The 12,119-nt window shown below is 44.2% G+C and overlaps 1 protein-coding gene across 7 annotated transcripts in view; it reads right to left on the bottom strand.

The window, feature by feature from the left end:
• The window catches only part of ANK3 (ankyrin 3), a 349,693-nt gene that overhangs the window by 76,781 nt on the left and 260,793 nt on the right, over positions 1-12,119 (bottom strand). For all 7 annotated transcript variants that reach the window (XM_058421436.1, XM_040072042.2, XM_040072038.2 and 4 more), the window contains 5 exons: positions 7,869-7,967; positions 7,679-7,777; positions 7,280-7,375; positions 4,226-4,298; positions 3,972-4,034 (listed from right to left, as the gene is read on the bottom strand). In XM_058421436.1, the coding sequence (XP_058277419.1) occupies positions 3,972-4,034; positions 4,226-4,298; positions 7,280-7,375; positions 7,679-7,777; positions 7,869-7,967 (430 nt within the window). The remainder of the gene's footprint in view (positions 1-3,971; positions 4,035-4,225; positions 4,299-7,279; positions 7,376-7,678; positions 7,778-7,868; positions 7,968-12,119) is intronic.

Here is a 12,119-nt window from a genome sequence, read left to right as displayed (position 1 = left end):
GCTCTCTGGCAGCAGGAGAGAGGGAATCATGTGGCTTGGGAAAAGTCCCAGACAAAATTTATCATAGGCTGGGATCCAGATGAGCATTTGTCATTTGGCTTTGCTAAAGATACCTGAGGATTTTGCCACTCCTTCATCACAGCCTGTCCAGAGCTGCCTTGACGGCAGAAGAGGCAGAGCCACAGGGAAAAGGAGGATGTTTCCAGTTGTAGCCAAGGTTTTGGTTCCACAGAGTGTGGAGAAAAGCCAACACCAAACTACTGAAACTTTTATGAACCTGTGAAATTTTATGGAGCCAAAGAAACTCTGAAAACTGAGCTTAAAAATATAATAAACGAACCCCTCCCAAAATGACCAATAACACATTTTCATGCATGGTGATGTTCTGACCTGTCTTAAATGCACTTGAACTGCTGTACCTTAGCACCTCCTCAGGGATCAGGCAGCATGCATTCATGTTCTGTTGGGACATCTGTCTAATCTTCCAGGGATTGATTAGCATGATACTTACTCCTACTGAGGCAGGCTTCTCCATTAAATGGGCTTAAACCAGTGTCCTGGTTTACACCCAAAAGTTTATCTACTCAAGGCCAAATTAAAAAAATAAATAAATTAGAAGCTCAAGAATAACTGGTTTTTGATAATGTCTAAATTCTCTACACCTGATTTGGTTTATGGATTGCATTTTTTGCCCTTTACTGCTCACAGTCTTTCTTCCATATTGCTTCCTCAAGCTTCCATGGCTCGCAGCAGCTTTAGGGAGGGCTGTAGTGACAGGGGGGCTCATGGCAGGGTTGTGGCAGGCGCAGCAGGGCTCCAGCTCCCTGCTCCAGATTAAAGCTCCTGCAGCTGCCCAGAGGGATGCTGAGAGGATGAGTGCGTGCTGCAGAGGAGGGGATTCCTTCCAGGCCTCCTGCAGACAACTGGAGTTGAGCTTTACCACGGCTGAGCCCTGCTCCCTCCAGCCCCACGGGCACGGGGCTGGGACTCCCAGCTGCACGGGGAGCAGCGCACAGCTGGAGATGGTAAGAGGAGAGACCCAGTCCTCCCAGTCTCAGGCTTCACATCTGTAAGATTTGCCATCTCTTTAAAAATAAAAGCACAGCACAGGCTCAGGGTGCGTTAGAATTGCTCTTCTGCAAACTGCCTGCAGCGTGTGAAGGTGAGCCCTAATTTCTTTTCCCCACAAAATCATGTTCACATCTTTAAAAAAAACACCATTTCTTTTTTTGCGGTGTAGCAATTCCCCAACACTTAACCTCATTTGGGCAGATTTGCCAGAGTAGTCTAGGAAAAAGAATAAAAGAATCTCTCTTCTCAACCATTTTGACTCCAAACCAAACTGTCCTCAGCAGGGAAGAGAAATTACACAATTCCCATGTAAATACTTATTTAGTGGGCACAGCAAGACATAAAACTCAAGGAAATGGTTTCCTGACATTTGTCCCCGAGCTCCGAGTCTCTGCTTTCCAAGGCTTCAATTTCTCTTGTGAGAGAAACCTTGAGGGTTGTGGCTCATTGAGAAGCCATTCAACAAGTCTGTCTCACTGCAGAGTTTTGGCTGATGACATGAACACCAGCCAAGCGAGGGAGAGCTTGGATTTGTTTGCTAAATTTGTGCCTTTCTCCCACTTGGAAATCAGCTCCCTGGCTCTGAGATTTGTCAGAGTGCCTTAGCATCTTGAACAGATTTGTTTCGACTGGTGTGAGTGGATGCATTGTTTATAAATACCCCACTAACACAGAGGAGTTGTGGGGATGGGCGTCACTGAGCTGTCGGTACAGATATGCAAGTCAGGGAAGAGACAGGCCAGCGGTGATCACCTCAAAGCCTGTAATTCATCGCAAGCCTTGCAAAACACCTGTTATCTGATTTGTGAGCTCCCTTTCAGCCCTGGGTTTGAAAAGGACCCTGTCATCACAGTACCACAGAACGGCCTGGGTTATTGGGGTCCTTAAAGATCTTCTTGTTCCAACTCTGCTGCCATGGGCAGGGACACCTCCCCCTATACCAGGTTGCTCAAAGCCACATCCAGCCTTGGACAGCTTTGGACACTGTCAGGGATGGAGCATTCGCATCTTTGCTGGGTAACCTGTTCCAGTTCCTCACCACCCTCACAGTGAAGAATTTCTTCCTAATATTAAACCTAAACCTATCCTCTTTCAGCTTAAATCCATTCCCCGTGTCCTGTCACTACACGCCTTTGTACAAAGTCCCTCTCAAACTTTCCTACAGGTCCCATTTAGGCACTGGAAGGTGCTTCAAGGTCTCCCTGGAACCTTCTCCAGGATGAACAACCCCAGCTCCCTCAGCCTGGCTTCACAGGAGAGGTACTCCAGCCCTCTGATCATCTCTGTGGCCTCTTTGGGACTTGCTCCAATAGCTCCATGTCCTTCTCACACTGGGAACCCAGAGCTGGATGCAGCACTCCAGGGGGGTCTCACGAGAGCCGCCCATGGTGCTTTGGATGCAGCCCAGGACACTGTTGGATATTTCTGGGCTGCAAGTGCACACTGCCAGGTCATGCTGAGCTTCTCTTTCACCAGCAGCCTCAAGTCCTTCTCCACGGGGCTGTTCCCAGTCCATGCTCCACCCAGCCTGTACTTATGCTCAGGATTGCCCTCATCTTGATGCAGGGCCTTGCACTTGGTCTTGCTGAACATCCTGAGTTTTGCACAGTCCCACCTCTTCCAGCCTGCCCAGGTCCCTCTGGGTGGCATCCCTTCCCTCCAGAGTGTCACCCACACCACACAGCTGGGTGTCATCAGCAAACCTGTTGAGGGTGCACTGATCCCACTGCCCACGCTGCCAACAAGGACGTGAAATGGCACCCGTTCCAATACCCTGAGGAACGGCGCAAATCACTGGCCTCCACTTGGACATTCAGTCTTTGAACACAACTCTGAGTGCCCCATCCAGCCAATTCCTCAGCCACAGAGTTGTCCATCCATCAAATCTCTCTCTCCAATTTGGACACAAGGATGCAGAGCAGGACTGTTTATGCATAAACCAGTGTAGAACACCGTCTGCAATATGCCAGCAATCAGTTGTATTACCTGCAGTCCTAATTGTTGGTTTGGTCTTTGTTATGCCGAGAGTCAGTGACTGGAAAAACCCTGCGCAGATTTGGCTTTCAAAATGATGCCATACCTTACAATTTACATCTTTAGTTCCCGCACCCAGGCTCCCCAGAGGGTGTTTCTCGTCTGTACCTCGCCGTGCAGCGGGACACAGCAAGGTCCTGCCCCGTTAACTCCCACTATTATGCATCAGTGTTCCTGTCAGCTGAAACAATGCAGCATTTGGAGCAGGACAACGGCCTAGGAGAGCTATTTGGAAAACACCTATGTACGGCAAGAACATGATCCACTAGGAACTGCAGCGCTGGGAACACAATGACAGATGGGAAACCAACCAAAAGCCTCAGCGCATGAATTAAACAAGAGCGGCACGCAAAGAACTGAAATATCTTTTACACCTTGCTGCTTGAAAGCTATGAAAATTAAAAGTAAATACATCAATAGGGATGAAGAAAGAGAGATTGACTGAAGAAAAACAAGAAAATTGAACACAGTCGCTTGTTCTAAAAAAACCCCAAGAATTTCGTTTTCTGCCATTGACTTCCACTATCAGCCATTTCTTCCAAAGCGTTTTGATATTTTACCCTCTTGTCCAGTATTTCATTTTTAAATTAAAACAATAAAACAGTTATTCACTTTATAGAAGCAGCAGCAAAATTATTATTCCAAGAAAGTGAAGGTAATTTGATCAAAAAATCATAAAAAATTCAGAAGTTAGAGGATTATCAGCAATAGCTCAAAGAATTTTTGAAAGCTTTCTTAATTGTAAAGCAGAAGTTATTGTTAGTAGGATAATAAGAAAATTATCTGAAAGGATTAGTTTTCAGATAGATGAAATAAAAGGAAGAGGCTTAAGTTAAATGTCAGTGCAATAAAAAAGGCACAAATACCTTCTTCAACATCTGACAAATATTCAGCATCACTGAGTATTTCAGGGGCATTGGCTTTACGAACTGCATGATTTAAATAAACAAAATTATTAAAAGAAAGGCACATACTATTGATGTGTCAACAAAATCAATGTACAACAATGACAAATGTGCAATGGCCATATCAAACTAATAATGTGTGTTAGTCTTGGGTTTTTAAACAGACATTTCTTATGACCACAAAAATGAATTTTTTTTTTTTTAATTTTTAATACCTTCATCATCAGACATATCAAGAACTTCATTCATGGTTTCGGGCACATTCATTTTGTGCTTTTCTGTAACAGTCTGTAATAGGAAAAAAGGAATTTTAGAATGCAAGCATATTTTTTCTTAAAATTCTAATTTTTTTTAGAATTAAATGCAAGATAAGATTTTTATCTGCAGTTAGAAAAACAAGACAATTTTTAAGGTTCCTATTCACTTTCTATTTTAAAGACACGTTGAACTACACATTAAAAAGACTACAGAAATAGGCAATATTGGATTTGTTTTTTAAAGTATGTTCATATTGTCACGGCAGAAAAAGCATGAGCAGAAAGCTTATATGATGGTATCAAAAGAAAAATCACTTATACTGAAACAAACTTCATTTAAGGGGGTTTAATAAGAACTCTAAGTAGTCATCTAAATTTTGAGCAGGGAATATGTCGTCTCTAATAAAACCAAGCTTTCTGAGGGAAGTGTTTGACATCAGAAGAATTCTGCAATTTGGGAGCAGCTGGACCTATGTGATTTTTTTCTCAGAGGTGCCTCAGCATGAATTGTGTGTTTTTCCCACAAATAAGAACAACTGTAACCACATGCAGGCTGAATGATGCCCCTGAAGGGCCTTGTGCATGGAAGACACTCAGAAATGGTTGCATGATTTTCATCCCAATGTTTGTACCGGTTCAGACTCAAAGACCAACGTAACGAAAAATAAAAGCAGGGAAAAAAAAGTTCCAAATGCACCTGAAATCTGTTCCTAGAATACCTGTATGCCATGAAGGACATACACTTGCACTTTTTACTTTCCAGCTGGGGTACAGCACAACCACCACTGGTGGAGGTTTGGGACAGACAAGAGCTTCTGCAGAGATACCATTCAAGGAGTGCAGTGGAATTAAAACCAAAACAACAACAACAAAAAAACCCAAACAAAAACCCACTCCCATCTTTCTGGGGGTTTTAGATTGCATTTATTTTTTAACCACCATTACTTCTCGTGCTTCACAGGCAAAAAAGAAATCATTAAGAAGTTCAGGAGGGCAAAATAGCCTCTCCACTCTCACTTATTTCAAAAGATTTCAGTTCTTCTCTGGCTGTATGAGTACTCACTCATTTCATGTTTCTTAGGCTACTGCCGTCACTTGTTATAGGCAGAAGAGCTCCTCCATGCTCAAACATTAGAAAACCTACAAAAAGCCTCACTTTGTGGGAATTACTTGCAAAGCTTTTTAACACATAGTTAAACCAGCAAAATCACTGGACTTTTTTTCCAGGTAATACTGGATTTTTTTTTTTTTTTTTTTTTTTAATTGGTGCTTGAGGATAAATTGTAGTAAAATTAGCTATGTTCATCCATGACTGCCTTAAAACTTAGCTTTGGTAGTTGTTTAGCCACAAGCTTCAAAATCTAATTCTCAGCAGTCAAACTGAATTTGTAAGACCCTCAACTGTAAATCAGATTTCATGTCTAGACTTCTAAGGTCTCAAAATTACATACTGATATTTAGCATATTCTGATTTTAAGGGAAATTATTTCTGGGCTTTTCTTGAGATATTTGAAGTTGTATAGGTCTTTGAGCATCTAACATTTCCTCCAGGACAATTCAGAGCCTGACCCACCATCTCTCTTCTCTTCATCTACAGAAGATAAATGGTCAGTTTGTGCAGCACAAACTCCCCCAAGCTTCTCGGTTCTAAAAGCCAAGAACAACCTTGATACTGAGAGTTTTTAGCATAAATGTGTGGTTTTCCTGCAACTACCTAATTGAACAGTAGGTAGTCATTCAAGTTTAGCTATCCTGTATAATATTCTCCACCAATCTTTTCTGGAAAAATGTCTTGGAATCTTTCTAAAGAGAAATTTGTTCCTGAGAAAACATAGAGAAAAATGTGTAAGGAAAAAAAAAAAAAAATCAGTATTACTTTCTAGAATATTCCTTTATAACTTATTGTTCTGAAATTTATCTTTTGTGTGGTGGATTTTCTGTAAACTACTGAAACCACAGCCAGGAAAGTCATCGGAAGAAAAGGTGCATGCAGGAACAGAACTAAAATCTGCCTGTCATCGCAAAAGTTCATCATATTGCAACCACCTGCTTGCACAGATAGATCCCACAAAGGGGAGATGACAAAACATGGAACACACACTGTAACTGTTTTCCACCCCTGATATGTCTAAAACACACACACATGTGCATTTTATCTTTTTAACCAGAAAAAGGAATATAGTTGCTGAAAGGAAAAAGCAAATTTGGAGCCAATATTCTGAATTTATGTTCTTCAGACCCAGTTTGGGCTTTATTACTATGGTAATGCATGGAGACCCCTCGCCTCAGAAAAGTGTTTTCTTCAGAGAGCAATTTGGCAAAACATTAGTGAACAGAAGATCCCTCTGAGAAATATTTTGGATTCTGTGAATTTTTCTGACAGCAGGTAATATTTGACCACTGCTAGTTCCTTCAATGCCTCCTGGCTCTTCCTGAGAGGCACAACAGACAAGCTGGAGTTCACATCCACGTCAGGGAATGGATATTTGGGTTTGCAGGGGCTGACTCTGGCTGCTTGCAGAATACAACCTTTCACCATCCTACGGAAGGGGCCAGAAACCACACAATGAGGCGCTTTTAAGTAAATTCCAACCATTTTTCTATATTGGAATGGGTTCTCTTAGGTCAAATGCAAGCCATTAAACATCAGACCACTGGGAAATGCTCTCAAAAGAGGGCAGCAGCCTGTTTACACAAGCCTGTAGGAAGATCTTTTCAGCTGTAAAACTGTTCCCTAAACAAGATGTGTGGACAAACATTGTGTGGAGAAACACTGCAGTTATGACCAGTCCTTTACACTGGCCATTTTCTGCTCAGTCTGTGTCCATCCTCACAGTGCCTACCACCTTAAAAACAGACAGCTCATGTTTCACTTTATATCGACTTTATACTGCTAAAAGGAAATAGGTGACTGGAATCTCGGCAGTCGCATAACCAAACGAAGTTTAGTCATAGTCGTACTCTGGCTCTGGAAAAATTCTTGCATTCCCTACCGAACTGAACTGTACTTACAATTGTAGTCATGGTCTCTTCTGTCACCACCTTCAGCGTGTCAACAACTGAAATGTAGCCAAGCCGCTTAGCAATGGCGAGGGCAGTGTTTCCATTCTAGCAGTCGAAACATTTGCAACAGAAGTTGAGTGTTAGCAAGGAGAAGCTTAGGAACCGACGGTTAATTACAGAGGAATGTAAAATAAAAGTAAAAAACGTTTACATTTTCTGATGGAAATAAATATTTGGGTAGCGGGATATATGAGCAGGATGAGATGGGATGAAAACCAAGAGGTTTTCAGACGTTTGTTGCTCTCGTTCTGGGAGAGACGATGGCACAGAGGATGTGGGGGTGATGGAAACGGGCTTCCTCTGCTCCGTTCCTGTCCCAGCAGAGGCGCTTCCCAGGCCAGCACTTACCACAGTGAGCTCGTTGGGCGCGGCGCCGTGCTGCAGCAGGACGTTGATGATGTGCGTGTGCCCCTGCTGCGCCGCCTGGTGCAGCGGCGTGTACCCGTTCTGCAGGCACAAGGGGAGAGCAAGGCAAGGCTGCGGTGGGCACAGCGCCCGGCGCGGCCGCAGCCCCCGCGGGGACGGGCGGCACACTCACCTTCGTTTTGGCGTTGACTTTCGCAGAGTGCTGCAGAAGGAAGTTGACGATTTTTATGTTTCCGTAGTGGCAGCCGACGTGCAAAGGAGTGTATCCCATCTAGAACGAACATCAGCGGTTAGTAAATGTGGATATCCCACATGTGCACTGAGTTTAAAAACAAACAAACAAACAAACAAAAAGCAAACAGGCATGAAACTGGAAAAATCCCATTAAGCTGTATTTCTTTGGTCTGTGTGAAAAACCCTCCAGCCTTGGAAAAAACCCACACTTCTCATGAAAGTCAATGAAAGTGCTCATGGAGTACTTCCACTAGCTCCCTCAGTGCCTTCAGGTGGATGCCACCTGAACCCACAGACGTGTGTGTGTGTCCCTAGGTAGCGTAGCAGGTCACTGACCATTTCCCCTGGGATTATGGAGGCTTCTTTCTGCTCCCCATCCCTCTCTTCCAGCTCAAGAGGCTGGGTACCTGGAGAACAAAGGGTCTGACTATTACAGACTGAGGTAAAGATGGCATTAAGTATCTCAGCATTTTCCTCATCCTTTGCCAATGTTTCCCCCCACATCCAATAAAGGAGAGAGATTCTCAGCCCTCCTTTTTTTTGCTACTGTATTCATAGTAATGGGGTTTTTTGTTGTCTTTTACACCAGTAGACAGATTAAGTCCTGGCTGGACTTCATCCCTTCTAATTTTCATCCTGCATAACCCCACAACATCCTTGTAGTCCTCCTGAGTGGCCCACCCCTTCTTCCAAAGGTCATAAGCTCTCCTTTTTTTCCCCTGAGTTCCACCAAAAATTTCTGTTCAGCCAGGCCAGTCTTGTTCCCTGCTAGCTCATCTTTTGGCACACAGGAATGGCCTGCTTCCACACCTTTGAGATTTCCTTCTTGAAGCATATCCAGCCTTCCTGGATTCCTTACCTCCTCAGGACTGGCTCCCAAGGGATTCTCCCAACCAGTCTCCTACACTGCTTAAAATCTCCCTTTGGAAGTTGGCAGTTCTGCTGAGTCCCCTTCTCACTTCTCCAAGAAACAAGAATTACCGTTGTGGGATCCCTGTGCCCAAGACAGCCTCTGACCATCTGCTCACCCCCCAGTCCTACTTTGTTACAAACACAGGTCCAGCAGGAGCCTTCCCTGGTTGACTCCTTCACCAGCTGCATCGGGAAGTTCTCTTCCACACACTCCAGGAACCTCCTAAACTGTTCCCTCTCTGCCGTGTTGTACTTCCAGCAGACACATGGTAAGTTGAAACCCTCCAGGAGAACAGGGCCATGGATTGTGAGATTTCTCCCAAGTGCTCAGGGAATGTTTCATCTGGGTCTTCATCCTGGTTGCGTGGTCTGTAACAGACTCACACCATATCTGCTTTGGCCTTCCCCAGTTCTTAACCATAAACAATCTGGAACTAGATCCAAAAGCCAACCTTGTGGGTAAAAAACACAGAAAGATGGGCTGGTCTTGTATTGACCAGGCACCTGCTGCTCCTCTCAGTGTTTAAAGGCAAAGAAAATGCCTTCGCTTTCCTGCTCTGAGAATAAAAACCAGGATCCAAAAGGCAGAAGCACACAGTTCAGATCTGCAGCCTGTCATCCTGCATTTTAACATCCATGTCAGTGAGGTGTGCTCAGGTCAGACAACTTAGTCAAAAGCACCAAGGAGACAAGTCCAAAGTCAGCCTGGAGTTCAGGAGCCAGCGCTACACATGTTCAGACCATCAAGTCAAAGCTGCTCAGGAGGAAGAAACAGAAAACCTCTGATGTGAGCTATTTCCACTAGAAGGAAGTCTCAAGTGTCCATTGGTTTAGACACACCATTTTTTTTCGTGTCACTTTGCCTACTTCACACAAGGTTACCTACTTTCAGTTTTATTAAGATTTGCTGCTTGAAAGCAAGTCTTTCTCCTTGCAACGCTGGGAGATGGTAGCTGTGACAGTTACTTTAAATTAGGGTGTGCAACTCGTTTCCAGTTAATGATATACCCTTTGCCATCTAAAGAAACTACTCACTTTGACAACCAGGACAAGTTAATCAGTGCCAGAAACAGCACTGAATCCAAATTCCATTGGCATCAGCAGAATGAAACTTTCTGCTGACTTAATGTGATCATTGGATCAGATGCCAAGTGACTACAAGGAACTTTTCCTGCACAGAATAATAGCCCACAGTGGTAGAAGCTGGAGCAGTAGCTTAAATGTAATCATGAACTGAACACATGGACCTCATCTTACAGATATTGTTAGTTTAGGGTTGGCCAAATAACTTCCTGTTCCTAGGAGTGCCCGGAGTCTGACTCTGACAAGGCTCCCTGGGCTGTCCAGAGTCTTGATTCTTCAGCAGAATGATGACTCACAGTCTTGTACCTCAAACACAGCTCCTACAGCCCCTGCCTCTATATGGGCCAAAGATAAACTCAGATTAAAGGATGGCCAAGTTATCAAAACAGTTCAAAAAACAGTGCAAAAAATAAGGCTGTGAGACCTCCTCCTACAAAATCATAATTCCCTTCTCCCCCTTCAAAATACAGGCCTCTTAACATGAGCAAGGTTAAAAAAAAAAAAAAAATCAGCATAAAACCAACTGGAGAGATGAAATCCAAAGTCAAGAACCACCTGCTGAGAACCCCCTGCTAATGACCCTAAAACATTAAAATCTGGAGCATACCAGGGAGCCAAGACCGGCTGATGTCAGCTTTCCCTTTGAAGTGCTCTGTAAAGGCTCCTCTCCAGCCTGTAACGATGAATACTGAAAAAAGGAGCTATCAACCCCCCATATTTACTGCAGTGCAATGACAGTTTCCTTCCAGGAAGGTCTACACAGAGACTCACTCGTGGTACCTTCAAAAATGGCTGGAGGAGCAATTCTTGATGCTCTTTGTCACTCCTGACCAGCCTGCTGTTTAACTCAGACACTAAGTGATTTTTCCTCCTTCTCCTCCCAATTAATGGTGGTAATCATGACATTCCCAGGGTCACAGCTCAGCAGAAGCTGAAGGAGGCTCCCTCTGCAGCTCTGGTGCTGCTGGCCTGGCTGTATGTGGCAGCTGGAGTGGGGTGCACTGAAGGGCAGCTCCTGCCACGGGCACCGTGCGTGTCCCCAGCAGCCGTGTGGGCACCTGCTCAGCCCGGTGGCCAAACACCAGTGCCCTGCCCAAGCTCCCTGGAGGCTCCTGGGAGCTTTCCTTTAAGTTTGCCTGTGGTCATCGCGTGTCAGGTCCTGTTTGGAGGGGCAGCGCCCAGGCGCTGGCAGCAGAGGGACAGAGAGGTGACACGGCGTGGCACGGCTGGCTGGCATCTCTCAGGGACATCTTGGTGCTCACAACCAGCAGCACGGGCAGCAGGGCACTGGGCAAAGGAAAACCAGCTAGCAAAATGCCCTTTCAGTGCCTGAGTCCTGGAGGAGAACCTTAATTCTCAGTTAGAGCTCAGATTCCTGCGTTCAACTCTTGTCTAGCTCAGGCAGGTGCAACAATGGCATCCCAAGATCCCCACCTAAACCAAGGTATTCTACTGACTTTTCTGAAACACTCCAACTGGCCGATTCTGTGAGTACACAGTTAAATTAGCAGTAAAAGTAGTCATTCTCAAGGCTAGTTCAGCTTGCTGTTTTCATTCTCTACAGAAAGGTGCCCAGAAGGCTAAAATATTTTTGCTTCAAAAGCTATTAATAATTAACCCACACACACACACACAAACAAAACCCCAAAACAATAAAAACCCCACTAAAAAACCTCAAAAACAACAACCCCCACCAAGACAAACAAACAAAAAACCCCAACAAAACAAACAAAGAAAAAAAAAAAAACCAACAAAAGCAAAAACACAACAACAAACCCCAGCTTACAATTATATCAATTTCTGCACAGCAGTTCAGGCTTAGTTATAATTGCTGGCAAAGCACTAAGGGATTTGGGAGGCAGCCTAATATTGAAAAAGTTACTTCCAAGAAAACCAGGGCTTTTGTTTAACACAGCTCTAACAGATATCATCTTCTGGCTGCTTTAAAGAATGACCAGCAACAGGGGAGTTAGCAGCTGGGAAGGGTTTATCAAAAGCTACGAGAATAAGTGCCAACAAAAAAGAAAATCAGAAATACTGAACTTTTCATTTCCAATGGAACACATAAAGAATCCCTTATTCTCTTCCCTTCAGTTTTTACTTCTGAGGGGAATTATCACAAGCCCTGTATATCACGTCAGAGAATTACTTTAATATCCTCCACTGCCAATAACCATAAATCTTAACAGCTTGA

The sequence above is a fragment of the Hirundo rustica genome, chromosome 8 (genome assembly GCF_015227805.2).
Source record: "Hirundo rustica isolate bHirRus1 chromosome 8, bHirRus1.pri.v3, whole genome shotgun sequence".
Classification (NCBI taxonomy): domain Eukaryota; kingdom Metazoa; phylum Chordata; class Aves; order Passeriformes; family Hirundinidae; genus Hirundo; species Hirundo rustica.
Note: the sequence above shows the minus strand (reverse complement) of the source record. Positions and strands in the feature narration are given on the sequence as shown.